General features: G+C 41.7%; 1 protein-coding gene across 1 annotated transcript in view; it reads left to right on the top strand.

Annotated features, from left to right (window-relative positions):
* The first annotated feature begins 12,502 nt into the window (after positions 1–12,502).
* Positions 12,503–21,908, top strand: part of LOC129524285 (pro-neuregulin-2, membrane-bound isoform-like) — a 68,050-nt gene continuing 58,644 nt past the window's right edge. The window contains exon 1 of the mRNA XM_055349447.1: positions 12,503–13,247. Coding sequence (XP_055205422.1) covers positions 12,503–13,247 — 745 coding nt within the window. The remainder of the gene's footprint in view (positions 13,248–21,908) is intronic.

Below are 21,908 nucleotides of genomic sequence, written 5' to 3'. Positions count from 1 at the left end.
ATGAGTTTTTGGCTCATCTTTCATATTGTTTTAATGACTGCTATGAAGAATTGTCCTCCTCCTCTTTTATTTCATAGAACATTTCTTTTTCTTTCTTCTCTTTTTCTTCTCCTTTTTCTCCTTCTCCCCTCCCCCTCCTTCTTTTTCTCCTTCTCCTCCTTATTCTCCTCCTCCTCCCCCTCCTACAACTTCTTTTCCTTCCTCCTCCTCTTCTTCTTCCCCTTCCCCTTCCTCCTCCTCCTCTTCTTCTTTCTTTCTTCTGAAATGGTGTCACTCGGTTGCCCAGGCTGCAGTGCCTTAGCACAATCATAGCTCACTGCAGCCTCGAGCTCTTAAGGCTCAAGGGATCCTCCCACCTCAGCCTCCTGAGTAGCTGGGACCTCAGGTGTGCACCACTGTGTCTGGCTCCTATTACACAGAACATTTTACTTGGTTTTCTCACTGATTTTGTGATGTTGCCCTAATTCCATGCCTGGCACAAAGATTATATAAGCAGTAGGGTAGTTTGTGGACTCACGTGTGGCCAGGTTTGTCCCAGAATCTTCACCCTTTCACTCCCTTACTTGTGACTCACCCCAGCCTATACAGTGGGAAGAAATTGAGGTGGAGTTGAAGGGATTCATAGAGGTAATGCCCTCTTGGATTGCTGGGGAGGGCTGTGGCAACATCCTCCACCCACCGCCACCTCAGGTAAAGGAAGCAGAGGTGAGAGGAGGCTCTTCTAACACGTCCTTTAAGCCAACCAAGGAGTTGGCTGCAAGGATACTACTAGGAGACAGTGAGGGAACATAGAATAAGAGGAAACTGGCCTTCTTGTCCCCAGCTGGAGACTTTTGGAAGTACAGAAGCCCTTTGCCTTTCCTGGGGCTGCCAGGGAGTACAGAATCGGGAGTGAAACTGATCCTGAGCGAGTGCACAGTGCTCCTTGATGATTACTCCTCCGCAAATTCAGAGACTGGGGCTTACTGCTTATCTGGGGAATTCTGAAGGCAAGAGGGCAGCTGGAACAGCCATAACGACAGCAAAATGAGGGGGTGTCCGAGAGTAGCCTGCTTTTTTTAATCCTTTGGCATGGAAAGGATGTGTGACTTTCCCACAGATTAAGAGGATGCTGTGAAAGGTAAAAGCTCCCTTAAAAGTTTCTTGCTCCAAAGGTGGCTTGCTAAGGCAAGAGAACACCCTAGTAATAGGTTGGGATGGGAGGAGATATACCATTAAGAATAGGTAAGGGAGAATGTCAAGAGGCGAGCACAAGCGTGTGCTTGCAAAGCTTCTAAAGAAACTTCCTGTGTACCCCACTGAAGTGCTAGGATTTGGATGTCTGACCAACCCAGAGGTCGCTGATGGCCAGCCAGTATTAACCAAGGGAGGGCTAAAATGCAGAGTAATTGAAGCCAGCAACAAAACATGCACCTTTCCTTTAGTCTTCTCTTCCTCTGTTCTGACCTTAGAGAAACCAGAAGAGTGGGGTAAGGATAGGAAGGAAAAGAGAAGGAACAGTCCAGTTTCTTCTCCACCACTGCAGCCCTGAGTTAGGGGAGTAGAAGAGAAGCTTTGAATTGGATATGAAATTAAATTTTGATTTAGACTGGACCAGATACCTTTAATCCCTGCATGGATGCCATCATTGATGGAATGGGGCTTCTTTGTATACCTGAGAGAATGGGGCAGCTATGGGATCTGCCCGAGACAAGGACTGAGAGATGCATATCCAACAAAGCATGCTTAAAAGCAGTGATTGGAGAGAAGTAAAGCCATTTCCTGCTAAGTTCAGACTGTTCAGTCAATTGATTATACTGAGAGAGATTATGCAGTAAAGTTATTTAGCTGACTGGTAAAGAGTCTCTTTGGGGATGGTGTGCCCAGTGCACAAGGTTAAGGAGTTGGAAGATTTCTTCTGTGAATAAAATCAATGTTTGGGGCTCAATCTATCGGGAATGACTTATTACTAGTACTAAAATTTGTGTGTGTGAGATTTAATAAGTCTTTAATATGGTCTTCATTTGTTGCTTCATTTATTCAAACATTTATTAATTGCCTCTGTCTTACACATAGAAAAAACCTAATGCTAAGGCTGTTGTCACTGCGCTCAAGGAGAAGAATAAAATAACAGTAATTTATACCTGCTAGTATGTGCTAGGAACTATTTTAAGTGTGTTATGCACACAAATCTAATGTAATTAATCCAAAAGGTAGTTGCTCTTATAATTGTTTAATAATGAATAAAACTGTATTGCAAAAAGGTTAAGTAATTTGCCTAAGATTATGTAGCTAGTAAGAGTTGAGGCTGGAATATGCTGCTTCTCATAATATAAGGTATTTCCTCTAATACAGAATTTAATTTAGACTATGACTAAGTTTAAAGACAAGATTACAAGAAGGATTAATGTGACCTGAAAACATTGGATAAGACTTCAGACTCATATGTTCCAATGCTCCTGGAAGGCCAACCATAAATGGAAGGTGTATCTTTAGGACCTGGAATGAAAGGGCACGGTAGTATCATTTCAGAGTTTCAGCTGTTTGTAATATTTATTATAATATCTTTTTTGGTCTTATCACCCACAGACATGTTCTTTGCAATAAAATAGACAGCTTAAGAGATTTCTTTAATATTATTTGGAGCAGACATCATAATTTCATTTAGACTTTAAGCCTTAGGAGATATCTATATATGTATCTATAACATCTGTATCTATATTATCTAACAACGTCTGTATCTATTTGTATTTATATCTGATAATATTGGTGGGTCATTTGTAGAGTTGTCCTTGAATTCTGGAACAAATCTCTTCTGATGCATTCTGTAAAATATGAGGAAAAAGCCTTTAACTCTTTCATATCCCAATTTGGGCCAAGGGAAGTCATAGCTATAGAAAAATGACACCCTCAATAAACAGTAACAATTAGAAGGCTATTGCTTGTTGTATTTTGGGAACAGCTTTCGAATGCTGGCTTTGTGGCACCTCTTACCTCAGAATAATGTGGTATTATCTTATATATGAAGAATTTAGCATTCTAGCTGCTGAGAACTCAACATTTCTAAGGTGCTGAGATTATGTATCCTATCACTTCCAGAAACAGTTTTTGGAAGAAAGAGAGTCTAGGCGTACAGCTTCTTAGGAAGGCTTAACACAGGGTTTTTAGTTATGCTATTGTGGCTCCTAGGCAAAGTGCAGAAATGAAAGAGCCAGTACCTGAGTCCTAAACCTCCTTCTGATAACAATCTACTTCATGACCCTGAGAAGGGCAATTCACTTTCCGGAACCTTTTTATCATATATGAAATTAAGGGGTTTGGACTAGATATCTAGGATTCTTTCCTGGTCTAACATTTGAGTTATTTCTCTATGGTTCAAAGCATAACCTAATGGGGAAGTTTATGACATTCTAACATGGCATACTGGGTTAGGAGTGGATGATAAAATATTTATTTATACCACTCTTTCATCAGTAAATACAGAAAAAACTGGTGTGAAACTTACCAGTAGGGCAAGAAGTTGATTACCTCTCTTGTTTTGATCTCTTTTATTACATGTCTTTGTTTTGCAGGCCTCTACACTTCAGTGCCCTCCTTGACCTAGTAATAAACTCTCCTCCACACTGAAGCCTTCACTGAAAACTTCAGAATAGAAGTTGGCATAAAGTATAGTAATTACGACTTTCGTGGACTGACGTGTACGTTAAGGACTTCAAAGCATCCTACTATTCAGATGTGTGGACTGTGCTAAAGTAGAAGAATCTATAAAACCAAAGGAAAACAAAAGTGACAAAACTGGAGGAGTTTTATTTTTATGGAGACAGATGGGCAAAGTAAGGTAGGTTGAATGCCACTTCAGTTCTAAAAGTCTATTTATTTTCTCTTGGTCTGACTGGAAGTGCCATCTATATAGCCCAACATTTTCAAAAGAAGGATGACGATGAAGGCTTCCATGGCAAAATAATAAGACAATTGTCAAATTGTCAAAAATCAAGCTTTAGGATTCAACCTTTGACACTCATGATTCATGATATGCTTTCTTTACTCAGCAGTGGTGCGTGTTACTTTAAATGTTTAGAAAACATACATGTGCATGTATCTTTATAGAAGCATGATTTATAGTCCTTTGGGTATATACCCAGTAATGGGATGGCTGGGTCAAATGGTATTTCTAGTTCTAGATCCCCGAGGAATCGCCACACTGACTTCCACAATGGTTGAACTAGTTTACAGTCCCACCAACAGTGTAAAAGTGTTCCTATTTCTCCACATCCTCTCCAGCACCTGTTGTTTCCTGACTTTTTAATGATTGCCATTCTAACTGGTGTGAGATGGTATCTCATTGTGGTTTTGATTTGCATTTCTCTGATGGCCAGTGATGGTGAGCATTTTTTCACGTGTCTTTTGGCTGCATAAATGTCTTCTTTTGAGAAGTGTCTGTGCATGTCCTTCGCCCACTTTTTGATGGGGTTGTTTGTTTTTTTCTTGTAAATTTGTTTGAGTTCATTGTAGATTCTGGATATTAGCCCTTTGTCAGATGAGTAGGTTGCGAAAATTTTCTCCCGTTTTGTAGGTTGCCTGTTCACTCTGATGATAGTTTCTTTTGCTGTGCAGAAGCTCTTTAGTTTAATTTGATCCCATTTGTCAATTTTGGCTTTTGTTGCCATTGCTTTTGGTGTTTTGGACATGAAGTCCTTGCCCATGCCTATGTCCTGAATGGTAATGCCTAGGTTTCCTTCTAGGGTTTTTATGGTTTTAGGTCTAACATTTAAGTCTTTAATCCATCTTGAATTAATTTTTGTATAAGGTGTAAGGAAGGGATCCAGTTTCAGCTTTCTACATATGGCTAGCCAGTTTTCCCAGCACCATTTATTAAATAGGGAATCCTTTCCCCATTGCTTGTTTTTCTCAGGTTTGTCAAAGACACGTGTTTATTGCGGCACTATTCACAATAGCAAAGACTTGGAACCAACCCAAATGTCCAACAATGATAGACTGGATTAAGAAAATGTGGCACATATACACCATGGAATACTATGCAGCCATAAAAAAGGATGAGTTCATGTCCTTTGTAGGGACATGGATGAAATTGGAAATCATCATTCTCAGTAAACTATCGCAAGGACAAAAAACCAAACACTATATGTTCTCACTCATAGGTGGGAATTGAACAATGAGAACACATGGACACAGGAAGGGGAACATCACACTCTGGGGACTGTTGTGGGGTGGGGGGAGGGGGGAGGGATAGCATTAGGAGATATACGTAATGCTAAATGATGAGTTAATGGGTGCAGCACACCAGCATGGCACCTGTATACATATGAAACTAACCTGCACATTGTGCACATGTACCCTAAAACTTAAAGTATAATAATAATGATAAAAAATGTTTAGAAAAAAATTCTATCATAAATATGACCATTTAATTTCCTACAAGTTTTTCAAAAGTTTCTTCTTGGGTTTATTCATCCCTATGGAAATTTCCTTAGAGAGTTTTAAGAATCTTCAGTGAATACTTTTAGAACAAATGGAAAGAAAGCAAAAATGCTGTTTCATCATTGAGAAAAATAAAACTCAAAACAAGCTTAACCATCAAACCTCTTCTTTATTCCAATTTGTCATATTTGTAATAGCAACAATAAGCTGTTCTTAGAAATAATGTGTTCTTAGAAATAAATAAAATGCATGTTTCTTACTGCTAAATGCCAGTGTACAATGAGATTTCCAAGCCAATTTTTTGGGGAAAAGGTGTAACTTCTGTATAATGTATTTAGGATCTTAAGTGGCATATTTCTGTTGGATGGTTTATATGTCATCTATAGATAGCACCTCACTACTAAGGCATAATAAAGAAACTTGTGCTCAAAGAGGAGGGATAAAATAAAAATAGAATTTGATTTCAACAAATGGATTTGATCATTTGCAAAATGGTGATAACAATCCTTTCTCTAACTCACAGCATTGTCATATTATTAGTTAATTATAATGTTAATAGTACTAATATTCATCATCTCAGTGTTCCCAAGAGGGTCCCAAGGAGGTCATACTAACTTCACTTCTTATATTTTCCAGTTTGTTAGCTTACAAGTTGTAACTGCAGAGTCTTAGCTTCACATTCACCTTCCCCCACCATTTCTCCTCAGGTGTGCCCTAGTGTGAACTAAATCTGTTACTCTTTTTCTGTTCTTTTCCTTAAGGGGTGCTGCCATGAGAACGCAGATCCCCTACTTCTCTGAAAAGTGCCGTGACATTCCCACTGCTGTGTTGTTCCCCCTTAGTTTCTTCAGACACATCTACAATTTTCCTTCCTCCCAGAACTGGGAAAAGCTCTTTTTCTTTGCATGGACTTTTTCACCTGAGTTTGAAAGCACCGGGCATGGTTGTGCCTTTAAGTTTCACAATGCTCTTCATAAAAACGGTCTGAACTTCAGCATTTCTTTTTTTTCCCTGAGATGGAGTCTTGCTCTGTCACTCAGGCTAGAGTGCGGTGGCACGATCTCGGCTCACTGCAACCTCCGCCTCCTGGGTTGAAGCAATTCTCCTGTCTCAGACTCCTGAGTAGCTGGGATTACAGGCGCCCACCACACCCGGCTAATTTTTGTATTTTTAGTAGAGATGAGGTTTCACCATGTTGGTCAGGCTGGTCTTGAATTCCTGACCTCGTGATCTGCCCACCTCGGCCTCTCAAAGTGCTGGTATTACAGGCATGAGCCACCATGCCCGGCCTGAACTTCAGCTTTTACTTGTAATCTCTCTCTCTCTCTCTCTGTGTGAGAATGAGCCCTTGTTTTGCTAAGCCAGCCCGGAGAATACATCCCATTCCACCCTCCATTTTTTTATCATCCTTCTTCCTTTGTTTCTTCCTCAAGTCTCTCTTTTCTCCTTTAGAAAACACACACACACACACACACACACACACACACACACACACGGACAAGAGCAACAAACCAAGTATATCCACCCACAAAAAAACCCTCCAAACATCATTAATTCATGCAAATAGATGGGGAGAGACGAGACTGTCGGCCCCACACCAGCAATCACTGACTCAGTCTAAACAAAGAGTAACATAATAATGGTATACAACAGAGAATCACCGTTTAAATTTTATGACCAGGTCTTTAATAAGTATCTTGCAGCCTGTTATAGAAAAGCACTTTCAAATAGTGTGATATGTCTCATAATGGGAAAAGCATCCCCCGGAAGTACTGAGCTTCCAGCAATAAAGGCATTTAAGTAGACATATCATATGATCAACTTTAAGAGGCAGTTTCCAACATGTGTTGTCTTCATTGCTGGATTGGAAGAAACCTGGGGGCAACGTATCATTTATTTAGCGTAACATTGTATTTTGCATAATACTAGAGTTTCTAAAGAATTTTCATATATACTAAGCTATTTTAATCCTTGCAAGCACCCTGTGAAATAAAGCAAGGACTCTGCTTATTTAATAAGTAACGAAAGAGGCTCAGCATGATTCATAAATTTTCCTGGAGTTTCAGGACTGGCAAATAGCAGAATTGGAGTCTGATGCCAGCCAATTATATCCTTAAACTTTACATATATTGCCCAGTGTAAAAGTTCAAGAATGCTCATTTCTTTGTTATCTGGAAAGGGCTGTTGTAAAAGCCAACCTAAGTGAGACTGTTTGATCGTCCATGCCTGCCCCAAAGTTCCAAGAAGTTTTGAATCACGTAAAAACAATCAGAAAACCCTGTTGGTTTTATTCCTTTTTTTCCTCCATCCCAGCTGGACTGAAATATGTAAAATCTATGGGATTTCATGTCATACCAACTGTGCAAATTAGTGGCACAATAGATTGTGAGTTTCTTCAGGGCAGGAACCTTTCATCTTAATATTTCCCCCTTATGCTGCATAGTATTGACTTAAATACACACACACACACACACACTCTTAAAGAAATGGATAGATGGAGAGATGGATGGATAGGTGGGTAGGTGGAGGTGACCAGGGACCCTAAAGTCTGTGACTCAAGGATCTAGGCCCAGTTCTTAAAGATTCATATTGCAGCTGATTTTTTAAGAATCTCCCCAACTTTCTCACTACCATTCGACAGAGAGAGAGACATTCTGCTACATTTTTTCTCCTGGGTGGCCTATAACGGTTCACATTCACCAGTTCTTGTAACTTGTTTTTCACTCAAACCCAGCTTGCTGTTAGTCTGCTGTGTCTAAATAGTCATGGATCCTGCACCTGCTCTAAGACAGCCTGTTAAGTGAGGCTTCTTTCGGAGACTGCAAATTCAGGACTCCAGGCCCCGCAGAATGGTTGTTTCATGATTTATAGCTGGAGGTGTGTACTTCTGTGTGCTGTTGGTCAATGATGTTAAAGTAGGTATCAGTGCCTCTGTGAATTTTCTGTTGCCCTTTCATAACCACCATTTAGGAGCATTTAATCAGGAATAAAGTGCTAGGGGTGGGAAAACCATTTCAGGTTGCCATTGCACTGTGGAGGCAATTGTGGACTTTCCCCCCCCATATTTTCTAAACTACTAAAAATAGCATTTCACATTTACCTGCATAATTTTATGTCTGCTCTTTCCCTGCTTGAGCAGATAACATGATGACAGCTTCTCTGACCCCTAATTTTCCTTTTATTTTCAACTTTGACCATGGAAACATGTTAAGCCCTAAGGAAGCACTCATTTTTACTATCAACAGGTATAGTTGCCCCCTTAACTGGTCATAATGTCTGCTAAATAGCATCAGGCCCTAGTAATCCAGGAGGCAATCCACATTCCCTTACTGAAAGAGTGAAGGGGAAGATTCAAGATGGAGGGGATATTGAATATTTGAATATCATGCCTAAGTATTCTTACACATTTACAGGTTTAGTATGCTGTGGATATTGATGCTTATAAATCTCAAGATTTTGGCAGTTCTCAACATACAGTCTCTATCACCAGCAGTATCCGTATCACCTGGGAACTTGCTAAAAATGCAAATTTGTGTCCACCCCCATCCCCAATCTACTGAATCAGAAAATCTGGGGGCAGGGCCAGCAATCTGTGCATTTGCACAGATGATTCTGATGCTCACTAAAAATTGAGAACCACTGGTTTTAGGAAGTTTACAAAAGACTGAACCTTTTTCTTTCTGTCTTTTTAAAACATTGGTGTGGACAAATTAAATTGTCCCTTTTCTGAACAGCATTTAATCATACTGAACAATTATTCATACCTTTTCTTAAGCATATGTTAATCATATTAGAAATGCCATTCCCTTCTCGTGCAAAAGGGCAAAATCAGCAACATCCTTCCAGTGTGGGTGGGTAAATGAAGGCTCTGATACAAGAATTGAAATGAAATATGTGTGCAAACAGTTCTTAGTACTGAGCTGTTTAAAGAAGGCCTATCTTTGCACAGAAAATGTCTATAAGAATTACTCATTAATGCCACTTAACAGAGAGAGGAAGAGTAGGAGATAAGGTGGGAACAGGGTCTTTTTAAAAAATACCACTTTAAAGAAGAGGCTTATGTTTCATCATAGACAAAATGCTTTGTATAGTACTAACAGGGGCATATCTATTCCTTTAATGACACTCTAAGCCAGTGCTTTAAAATTTTGTTGTTTTTATTGCCCCCGGAATTCCATTTATCTATGATAGTGTTGGATTAATGTGTGGTAAGCACATTGCCACATCAGTCCATGATTAATTAGCCGACATTTATTGAGTACTTAATATTTGACCCAAACTGGATCAAAATTGGGGAATATAGAAACTGTCGTCTCTGCTAACAAGTTTGCAATCTAGTTGGAGAGATGGGAGTAAAACTCCTGAAAAACTTGGGCTCAATAAGATAACATGATCAAGAGTGAGGAGACATGATATAGACTGCAAATGCAGGGAAAGTGCACTTTGTGGAGTGGTCACTCCAGTGTTTAGTATGTCAGAAAGGAGGCTTCATGGGGCAGATGGATCTCAAAGGATGCCTAAGTTCAGCAGTGGATTGTTTGCAGAAATGGCCTAATTCTTCCCCTGCTTGTATCTCTGTTCTTTGGCATTGCAACTTTTCAGGTCCTTATGTGAAGAGGTAGAGTCTACTCCTCTGCCCCTGGCCTTGTAATGGTGGCAATGTTGACGTGCTAATTCTGATTCTAGACCTCAAGAGACCTCGCACATCTCCGGCCACTCTCTTGAAACACAACCAGCTGCCATGAACAGGCCCAGGTTAAGTCTGCTGGAGGAAGAGACCACATTCTTTATGAGATGAGATGTTTCAGCAGAAGCCATGGGAGACTAGATAGCCCCCAGCAGAGCCATCAATGAGGTCAACAGAAGAACCCCCTAGCTGAACCCAGTCCAAATTGCCAACTTGCAGAATCTTGGGCTAAATGAACCAACAGGTCACCAAATTTTGAAGTGGTTTGTCATATAGTGACAGATAACTGATACAAATCTGGAAGGTAGAGAGGAAGAAAGTGTTCTAGGCCAGAGTTGTACCTCCCAAAAAGTCGAGTCAGAAATATGGGAGGCCAGGCTAAAGAAAAGTAAAGAAATTAGTAGGATTGGATGTTTGAACCACTTTCTTTCAGTAAATCGCTAGAAGCACCATGCAGGGTTCAAGTGAACATATACTGGAGGCCAGACCTGCCCAACTATGCTGCTAAATGGTGATCTTCTCCTGAAGCGCTCCATCAGGGTATGAGTAACAGGAATCTCCCCTTGCCAAGACACACAGGGAGTGTGATGACCCTGTCCCTCCAAACTGCACTTTGAGAGAATGGAACCTTGTTTTGTAGCCAACTATATTATGCCAAGAACAAAAAGATCTTTGTAGCTTATCATCTGTTTTTATTTTTTATATAAAAATCTAAAGCTTCTATGACATACTTTCAAGAAACTGCTAGAGGCAACACGTAGAATCCCAGAGTAAAGATATTATGAAGTTAGAGTACTTTAAAATTCTTCAGTTCTCACAATGTGGATCTATCACCCATTGAATAACAACTTTAACTGTTTTATGAGGTCACTGAATATATTTTTCACTATAAAAGAACATAAGAGAAAATATTTACCTTGAAATGCTAAAAATGTGTTCCCTTTCTGTGGAATGGTATTTGTTGAAAGGAATATCCTGGGAGAGGACGGATTCTTGTTTTAGACACAGCTCCTTAAATTTGGCAGGACATATGGGGGTAGGGGGACAGATGGGGGTGGAGTTGGGGGAGCTTGGTATTCAGGTGGCACAATACCAGGTGGAGGTTAAATACCTACAACTCCTTATGCCTGGGATCTTTTGTTCCAATGGCCATAGAAGCTTCTTTCATTTCATTTTTTATTTTTATTTTTTGCAAAACCCATTAGTTGACAAAGTGCCATAAACTTTGTACAAAATGGCCTCGTTCAGCAAATATTTTATTCAAACTATGCTTCTATCAGCAGTACCACACATGTCATAAAGTCACGGTGAAGCAAGAATTTCAGTAAAAGAAAAGGCGGGGGTCATGAAGACCGAAGCATCAAAGGAGCATGGAGTAGAGGAGGCGTCACATCTGAAGTGCACAGTGTGTGTGAGCGCTGCAAGGAGAGAGAGCGTTATAAAGTTGTTGTTTTAATCGCTGCTTGTCGCCTGCGAACATGTTGCTCCCTTTTAAGTGTCAAGCAACGGGTTCACCCAAAACTTTTCTGCACCGAGGACCCGCACGCCCGGGGTCCCACCTGCCCCTCTCTGCCTGCCTCCCACCGGCGCCTGGGCGTCCTGCGCCGGCTACAGGTCCTCGCTCACTGAAGCGTCACCTCTCACTCCCCAGTAAACCTCCGCAGCCCACTCGGACTGCAGCCTGTTTGCCGCCCGTCCTCCCATTGCAGCACTCGGGGCGACAGAGAGGGAGGAGGCGCGCGGGGACGGGGACGCCCAGGAGGACCCACTCGCGGGTCCCGCTCCGCTCCGGCAGCAGCATGGGGAAAGGACGCGCGGGCCGAGTTGGCACCACAGGTAAACAGGCTGGCGAGGCGCAGGACGCTGTCGCCGCCGCGGCCACCCAGCGATTTCCAGGCACGCAACTCCGCCTCCAGGGCTCTCTCCCTCGCGCTCTCTACCAGCCGCTTGCTCGCAGCCCCAGCAGCCGCCGCAGCATCACTTCACACAAAGGACTGTCACCCGCGGAGCAGCTCCTCCACCTCCACGTCCTCCTCCGGTGACAGCAGCCCCGACAGCAGGGCTCGGGCGCGGCGGCGGCGCGGGGGGTGGGGGGACCTGTCACTCCCTGTAACCGAGGCGGCGGCAGCGGTTTTTTTGCCTTTTCTATTTTGCCTTTTTTTTTTTTTTTTTTTGCCCTTATACCTCTTCGCCTTTCTGTGGTTCCATCCACTTCTTCCCCCCTCCTCCTCCCATAAACAACTCTCCTACCCCTGCACCCCCAATAAATAAATAAAAGGAGGAGGGCAAGCGGGGAGGAGGAGGAGTGGTGCTGCGAGGGGAAGGAAAAGGGAGGCAGCGCGAGAGAGCCGGGCAGAGTCCGAACCGACAGCCAGAAGCCCGCACGCACCTCGCACCATGAGATGGCGACGCGCCCCGCGCCGCTCCGGGCGTCCCGGCCCCCGGGCCCAGCGCCCCGGCTCCGCCGCCCGCTCGTCGCCGCCGCTGCCGCTGCTGCCACTACTGCTGCTGCTGGGGACCGCGGCCCTGGCGCCGGGGGCGGCGGCCGGCGACGAGGCGGCTCCCGCGGGGGCCTCGGTGTGCTACTCGTCCCCGCCCAGCGTGGGATCGGTGCAGGAGCTAGCTCAGCGCGCCGCGGTGGTGATCGAGGGAAAGGTGCACCCGCAGCGGCGGCAGCAGGGGGCACTCGACAGGAAGGCGGCGGCGGCGGCGGGCGAGGCAGGGGCGTGGGGCGGCGATCGCGAGCCGCCAGCCGCGGGCCCACGGGCGCTGGGGCCGCCCGCCGAGGAGCCGCTGCTCGCCGCCAACGGGACCGTGCCCTCCTGGCCCACCGCCCCGGTGCCCAGCGCCGGCGAGCCCGGGGAGGAGGCGCCCTATCTGGTGAAGGTGCACCAGGTGTGGGCGGTGAAAGCCGGGGGCTTGAAGAAGGACTCGCTGCTCACCGTGCGCCTGGGGACCTGGGGCCACCCCGCCTTCCCCTCCTGCGGGAGGCTCAAGGAGGACAGCAGGTACATCTTCTTCATGGAGCCCGACGCCAACAGCACCAGCCGCGCGCCGGCCGCCTTCCGAGCCTCTTTCCCCCCTCTGGAGACGGGCCGGAACCTCAAGAAGGAGGTCAGCCGGGTGCTGTGCAAGCGGTGCGGTAAGTTCCTCGCCCTTGGGGGCGCGAACCCGCGGCGAGGAGGGCGCATCCCGGGCGCGCGGGCACCGGGGCTCGACGGCCGCCCGAGCAAGGCAGAGGCGCTCTGGGTCCCAGTTGTTGGTTTCAGGGTGGTGGGTTCTCAGCGATCCTCAGAGAGGGAGGTTTCGCCTTCTCCAGCTTCACTTGTCTTAGGCTTTGCCACTGGAGAAAGCCCAAGTTTAGTCCTGGGTTGGGGCCTCCTGAAACTTTTTAATCCTTTGGGGTTTGGCTCACCAAGTAGATCGGAAATGTGCCGGCCGCTTTCTTGTGGGTGATATGAACTTGGCTTTGGTTAGGAGTTGCTGATTCTGGGCCTCCTTTGAAGGAGGAAGGGTGAGTCCCGCAGGATTTTAACGCCTTCCCTTCACTTGGAGTCCAGAGTGTGGAGATGGTTAGGGGTTTGCTTCTGTGTCTGTGAAGTCTCTGCAAGGAACGGGCAGTGCACTGACATTCCCCGACAGATGTGGCAGAGTTTTTTGGCAACTCAATGTCCAGCAGAGAGGTGCAGTCTGTACCTTGTGAATATGTGTAATATGTGAGAATTATAAAGTTGTTATTGGTGGGGTTTTTTTTTTTTTGGCCAAGTCATCTCAAGAAATTTTGTTTTCACAATATTTTGGTTTGGAGGATGTTTTTGCACTTCACTGCATCAGAACAGATGAACGAAATTATGGAATATCACGTGTAGGCCCTGAAGAAGAAGAATTTTAGAAGTTTAGCAATTATTTGCTACACCTTTTCCCACTTACCGCTGAAAAGTATTCTTCCCGGGTCTGCTTCATGTGATCAGGTTTGAGAAATTAGCTGATTATCTCATTACGTTGCTGAGGTAGCATTATGTTTATGCCATTCATAAACTAATTTCTATGATCTAAATATCTGTATAATTTCCTGATTACTATATAATCACTAACACATAGCGGGGTTTCTTCTCAAACAGTAAATTAACACGATTACACATCACAAATTCCAACATGCATAATAGCTTTTCCCCCTGGTCTTTATGTATCCGTCTAATAGACGTTTGGGTTAATTGAATTTTTATAAAACTCAGCACCATGCCATGCAGAGTCTGCCTGTGATGGAGAGAGTGTCAGTTCTTTTAAATTTGTGTCTGGTGGGGGCCAATTATTTAAATTTCTGGTTGGCATTTGTGGTGGTTAAGTCCTGCTGTTAATTAATACCTGATGATTTGGTTTTAATGACAACAAAGATCATTGTTCACCCACCATTCCCTTATCTGAACAATGTACTTTGTATGCCAGAGACCTGTTAGGATTGCACCACTCAGTGGACAGAAGCTGTTCAGAGAGTGGTGCTGAAGAAAGCTGAGTGGCATTGGGATTCCCCGAGACCCACTGATAGATGTCACTCCAAAGCATGGGAAATGCTCTGCTGGGAGCTGTCTTATTAGGCAACCGAAAAGCTCAGCACCATCGTACTGCAGCATATGTTACTCTGTTACAGAATCTGAAACAAAACCTTTTAAGCAACACCACTGTCCAGTTTTCATATGTTTTATAGTGTGTAATTCAGGAAGGATTTTTCCTTTATCCCAAGTCATATGAGTTTTGAATCATTCACTCCACATGGTGGGAAGTTAATATAAAGGGGATTGTAGTTAGCTGTGATGCCTAGGATTGGGGGTGCATTACTAGATTATCAATTGTGTTAGTTATACCTTTTAACTAGAAATAAATGTAAGACTTGAGAGGTAAAGTTCTTACAAGCATCCAGAGAATGTTTGGAAATGGAAAACTCATGTTGTTTGGAGGAATCATATTCTATTCTTGTGCTTCTAAGGGGAAAAAACTTCATTGAAGGTACTTAGTTTTGTCCCTCAGTTTGCCAGTCAAAAGAAATATAATACATAGTTGTAAGTTGTGGCACGTTTTTAAAAAATGGGTTTTTAATGAGCTGGAGATCTTTTTGCATGTAATCGAGTATATTAAGAAATCACAAAGTTACTGCCCTGGGTTTCTATAGCTATTGTGTGTGCTTGGCGATTTTACTGTTATATGATTTAAAGTAGGATATTGCTTTTAACCTCAAATAGATTTAGCTAAGTTCTAACTGAAATCATGCTAAAAGTTTCTCCTCGCATTTTTACAAACATAGTGTTTCTTGTAATACTGGAGGATAAAAGTAAATAATATCAGCTATTTTATATGATGTAAATTCAGTAAATCTGCACTTAGAATATTGAGTGTAAAAGTGTGTGTGTGTGTGTGTGAGAGAGAGAGAGAGAGAGAGAGAATGAATGAATGTGTGAATTCATCCAGTTGTGTGGTGTCAGATAATGCCATTCAGAATCTGCCAGGCAAAGAAACACAGAAAAATGGAAAAGAGAGAGAGAGAGAACTAGCGAGAGGAGAGAATGAGAATGAGAATGGGGGCTGATTTGTTCTGGTTGATCTGCTTCTGGTCAGAAGATTTCAGGGAGAGTAATGGAGCAGAAGGCCCTCACCTAACATGAAGCTGCCCTGGGGGCGTGATGGTTGTGTGCAGGCTTGAGCCATAATGCTAGGCTGGAGAAGGAATAGAGCAAAGTCATTTTGTGATATCATACCCAGGGGAACAGTTTCCAGCTCTGCTGCTCTCAGCTGCAGTGTTGTTTCCTACAAGTTGTTTGCTAGTGTAGAAACTACACATGCAACAGATTAGCCTTAGGGTTGAGTTAATAAAAATCTTTCCTCTTGAAATTCCTTTTTCTCTTTCCCCCTCATCTAATATAAACTCCTGAATAATGTCGATAAAACAAGAAGCTCTTTGAAAAATGGACCTTTGGAAACAGAAACTATGAGTGTATTTTAGAAGACAACACGGAAATTCATAGCTTGTTTGCTTTGTAGTTGAAGTTCGTATAAATGACACTTCCTTTACAGTTATTTAAAGTTTTTGTAGTCTTCACTTTTTCTGTTGCTCACTGAACGACCTAAGAAATATCCTTGGGTTTTATGTTCATTGGAATGCAGGATAATTTGCTGTTCGATTAAATCTCTATTATTCAAACAAGTCATTGTTTGATGTGCTACACTTTTAGCTTCCAAAGCATTGTGGTTATATGAGGCAGAAGCTGATTTCCAAAAAGGAGTACAAACACTGAGGTTGAATAACATCTACAATTGGGCTATGCCAGATTTGTACATCAATTCTGATCTTACAAGCCAATATAAGTATTTTATATCATATGATGGTAGAATGAAGATGTATGCATGTATGCATGTATTGATAATGTAAACATCTTTATCAAATATTTATGATACATAGCACTTGCTCTTTTTAATATCTTCAGTCACTATTTAATAAAGTGTGCTAACCTTATGGTGTTTTAAAAATGAAAGAAAATGCTGCAGAGATTTTCCAGTCAGCATTAAAGAAAACTATTCTTAATAAAAGCTATATTAAGGAAATAGAAACAGTAACAGATATAGCCTGACTGCTTGTATGTTGTAAATACACATGTAAATTTAATTTCCCAAGTGTTTGTGACTGCTCTTTTTAAACTTTATAAATCTTGCTGTCAAGAATCTATACCGGATTTAAAATAGCTACTTCTACTGAGTAGAGAAACTATGTATTTATTTATATGTATGTTAAAAATGAAACCAACATAGGTCATTTGGGAGGAGAACTCCTTAGAATAAAAATATTTTAAAAAGTGGATTTAAATATCTGAGTTAGAATATTTCACTAGCACTAGGGGATCGTTCTTGTTGTTGTGGGGTATCTATAAATCCTCTGAATGTAGAGAAAGTCTTACCATATGTCCTGATGTATTAAGTAAGACTAGGAGGTTAAGACAACAGAGAATTAAAACAGTGAGCTGTACTTCCTCTGGCTTGTATATTTATAGCAAATGAGAGCAAAAGATGTGATTGGGCGGGTTATTGCCCTTTTCAAATATAATCTATTCATTCTTCCGGAAATCTCCTTTGCTTCGATACCTATTTTCTTCCTGTTTTTTTTCTTAATTATAAACATAATGTCTTTTACAACCCTCTTGTACATTTCAATGACAATTTATGAACTGCTTGGATATCCAAAGATCTCTAAATCCTCATAGCAATACTTAGCCTTTTATTTGTTTTTAATATGGTTGAATGATCTGAAAAAATAATCTCTTTTGATAGCTCTTAATGAATGGGTATTTTGATTAGCTTTGTATAGATAAATGATAATGAAAACAAAAAGTATACAATTAGGGTTCTTACTGATTCAAGCAATTTGTTACCACCCCAAAATAGTGTAACATGGGTTAGTGAAAGTCTTCATAAGAAAGTAAAAGCTAATTTACAATGTTCTTATTTCCTAATCACAGAAATGGGCATTGTGGACAGTTTTCAACCAATATATGAATACTCTAAATTTGTGCATACATATTGTTACTCCGCTTTTATGTTATAACATGTAAGTTAAAATTACTATTATGAAAGAATATATAACCTGGCTAGTTTACCCCCAACCTCTCCAGAATATCAGCCGCTTTATAATACTTGAACGTTTGCTTAGTGACACATTCTGTTGAAATCTAATGTTGAATTATTTGTGGATTTACAGAACATACAAATTCACAAATAATCGTATGACTAAGACAAAACTTGGTCATTTTAAGTTGAGGGATTGTCCTAGTTGAGAGGTTGTGTTTTCATATTGCCTAAGTTGTTGAGTGCTGTAGTGCACTTCAAGTAAATCTGTTTCTGAAGACTTGCCCCCTGGATTTTCATCCCTAAATGATCCATACAGGTTGAAGCAGATAAAATACAAGAAATTTTGGTGAAGTTGAAGGTTAAAAATAGATTGACTAGCCTCTTCTTGGCATAGACACAATTATTAGGAAACAGTTCTCCCTAATACAGACTTGCCATCCAGGCATCCTAGAGAGAGATGCATATGTGGTAATTTACATTAATTTTTGGTCTTCTTCAGGAGAACCAGGATATTTTTCCCTACGGAAAATAGTTTGTTAGGAAGTTCTTTCCTGGCCCTTGATTTACCTCATTTGGACCTAGTAAAATTTATACCTTGTTTTAAATTATAACTAAAAAATCAAAAAGAAGAAATGTTACCTACAGTCTGGATGGACCGTAGGAGACTGTCCTACTACTTTCTAACTCAGACTTCTGTGTTTTTTCTTTTCTTCATCTTTATTTCCCCTATGAAGATACTACAGGGGAAGCCTTGGGTAAATGATGGGGCCCAGGAGTGGATTGTAGTGTATGAGTTTAGGATTGCTAGTCATTATCATATGGACTAGCCTTCTCTTGAAACCTTGAAATTCAGCTGTTTGGGTCCAAGGAATGTTGGAAAATAGAGGTCTTAGATCACAAGACTGTGAATGCAAATGGTCTGTCTGTTTCTGATGGAGTCTTTGTCCATTCCATGAGGACGTGGATGGTAACCTGCATTGCATCTCTAGTTCAGAGGCTTTCTCTCCAAAGCCCAAGGCTCTGTCTTTGGACATCTGCCCTGGCTTGCTGGGAACAAGAAAACAGCTCTGAGTGGTGCATGAATCCGGAGCTAGTAGCCAGATTTACGAGGTAGCAATGGTCCAAGAGAACCTAGAGGAGGGAATTGTTTCCTTTTCTTTTGCTCTGCTGTGCTAGAATATGTGAGCTGAATCAAGCCCAGTGCAAGGGAACATACCTGATGAGGGCACTAGAGTCTTGGTACTGGGTATACCCAAGAGCCCAGGGGATGGACGAGGGATAAGAAATGTGAAGTACTGTCAGCTTCGCTAAATTTGGAAAACCCATACCAGTAATACTGTCATCCCAAATGGTTGTCTTTTATCTGGGAATTGCCATTAAGGCAAAGATAGCTAAAAAAATTGAGGGCATACTAAAACCACATAGTTATAACTACCACTTATGGAGTTGGTAAATTTTTTTGGCCTCTTTGATAGACACATAGAGTTTGATTTTTATGTGTAGATTAAATTCCTGTTAAATAATTAATGAATAAATGACTGAAGGACCCCAGCTGGTTGGATAGTGGAAATCACTGTTCTACCCTAAATTTAGAAAGATAAAAACATACTTTTGATTTTTTTGTCTTCTCCTCTCTGATATGGTGAGTTTGATACCAGGACACTGTTCCCTTCTCTTCCCATCCAGAGCCTTACTGTAATCTGGATCAACCTTTGGGGCTTCAGAGAAAGGTTGTTTAATTTCCCAAAACTTTTCCCTCATTTATTTTTAGAACAATATTTGTTCTGTGTAGCTTATAGTCCAGCAGGAAAAAAAATTCCAGTGTTGTAAATACTTAAAAGTACAGAAGAGTTTTGCAATAGTCTATGAACCCTTACCTTACCACTGTTTTCAGCAGAACCATTTGTAAACCATCCCAATTTATTTTGGGTGACAGACTTCAGTATTCAGAAATTTTGTGTTCTCCTTGGATCTCTCCTCACAGGTGTTTAACCATCTCAGTACTGTAAGTGATACTTTATGTTGAAATTCATTCTCATAACTGAAGATGGAAAAACACAGCTTATATCCCTAAGAAGTAATACAAAGAGGTTTTAGATCAGTTCCTCTTTACTTATTTTTCTTGTTTCTAATATCACAACAGCTCTTGGTTTACCTGCAGGTGGGGTGGCATGTGCCCATTTGGGCTCTGATGAATAATGAGGTTCTTTGCCTTCACTTCCTCAGTCGGCCCTGGAGGCACTGTGGGAGATGATGTGTTATCAGTGAAGCAGCAGATGTGGTGGCAGCATTTTCCTCCACTGCAGGGAGCATCCCGGCTGTACCTCTGTACAGAGCAGGGGAGCTGTCTACTGAGAAGGAAATGGATGGCTGTGTTTGCTTCACATAGAATTTCTCATTAGCCTTGGGAAGTGGTTCTGGCAGTTGGGGCCCCTTGGTGGTTGCCAGGATGGAGAGGTTCTGCTCAGAGTGGGTGTGCTCATTGTCCTGTCATCTGCACAAAGGGCCACAGCATTGAGATAACCTAGGCGTGCTGCTGCTTTGCAAGCCCGGACACCTCCGGATGATCCTTTCCTCTGTTGTCTTCATTCCCATCCATAGAGATGGGTCGCATCTTGTCCTCAGGAACACTAGCACCTTTCTTTTTGTTGAAGCAGAAATTTTATAAAACACCCTAGCATTTTGGAATATAGTTTTATTCCGATGAGCAGTTTAGAAAAATTTATGGTAACATAAAATTTACCATTTTAACCATTTTTAGGTGTGCAGTTCAGTGGCATTAAGTATTTGCATTGTTGTGTAACCCTCACTGCAATCCATCTCCAGATATTTTATCTTCCCAAAATGGAAACTCTGTATTCATTAAACACTAACTCCCCATTCCCTTTCCTCCTTTTCCCCAATCACCATTCTACTTTCTGTCTTTACAAATTTGACTACTCTAACTACCTTTCTTAAGTGTAGAGTTCAGCAGTATTCAATACATTCATAATGTTGTACAACTATCACCATCATCCGTCGCCATACTCTTGACCTTGTAAAACCAAGACTCTATACCAATTACATTACAACTTCTTATTTTCTCCTCCCCCAGCCACTGACAAACACTATTCTACTGTTTGCCTCTCTGATTTTTACTAAGTGCATCATTTAAGTGGAATCATACGGTATTTGTCCTTTTGTGACTGGCTTATTTCACTTACCATAATGTCCTCAAGGTTCATCGTGTTGTAGCATATGTCAGAATTTCCTTCTTTTGAAAGGCTCAATAATTTTCCATTGTATGTAAATAACACATTTTGTTTATTCATCCATCCATCCATCAGTGGACACCTGGTTTACTTTCACATTTTGGCTATTATAAATAATGCTGCTGTGAAATGTCTTCTCAAATCCCTGCTTTCAATTTTTTGGGTATATACACAGAAGCAGAATTGCTGAAACATATGGTAATTCTTTTTTCTTTTCTTTTTTTTTTTTGAGATGGCATCTCACTCTGTTGCCCAGGCTGGAGTGCAGTGGCACGATCTTGGCTCACTGCAACCTCCACCTCCTGAGTTCAAGTGATTCTCCTGCCTCAGCCTCCTGAATAGCTGGGAGTACAGGTGCATGCCACCATGCCTAAGTTTTGTATTTTTAGTAGAAATGGGGTTTCACCATGTTGGCCACGCTGGTCTTGAACTCCTGACCTCAGGTGATCCGCCAGCCTCAGCCTCCCAAAATGCTGGATTACAGGAGTGAGCCATGGTGCCCGGCCTCATATGGTAGTTCTAGGTTTGCTTTTTGGAGGAGCTATCATACTGTCTTCCATAGCAGCTGTACCATTTTACATTCCCACCAGCAGTAAACAAGGGTTCCAGTTTTTCCACATCCTCCCTCACACATGCTATTTTCTACTGTTTTGATACTAGCCTTCCTAATGCACGTGGAGTAGTGGTGAGCAGTTTTTATATTGTTGTTGTTTTCTATATAGAGTTAGTGTCTCTAATTACACTGTCATTAACAAGAAGCAAAAGTTCTCAGAAAAGAGAGGTGTTCATTTATTCAACTCTTAGTTTAAATAGCATGTAAGATCCTGAATCTGAAGCCATGAAATAAGGAAATTACAATGGATAACAGCTTAATAAAAACAATGATTTAAAGAGTAAGCTTAGAAATAAAAAATTGAATAAGCTTCGATTTAAAGAATAAG

This window comes from Gorilla gorilla, chromosome 7 (genome assembly GCF_029281585.2).
Source record: "Gorilla gorilla gorilla isolate KB3781 chromosome 7, NHGRI_mGorGor1-v2.1_pri, whole genome shotgun sequence".
Lineage (NCBI taxonomy): Eukaryota > Metazoa > Chordata > Mammalia > Primates > Hominidae > Gorilla > Gorilla gorilla.
This window is presented reverse-complemented; position numbering and strand designations above follow the sequence as displayed.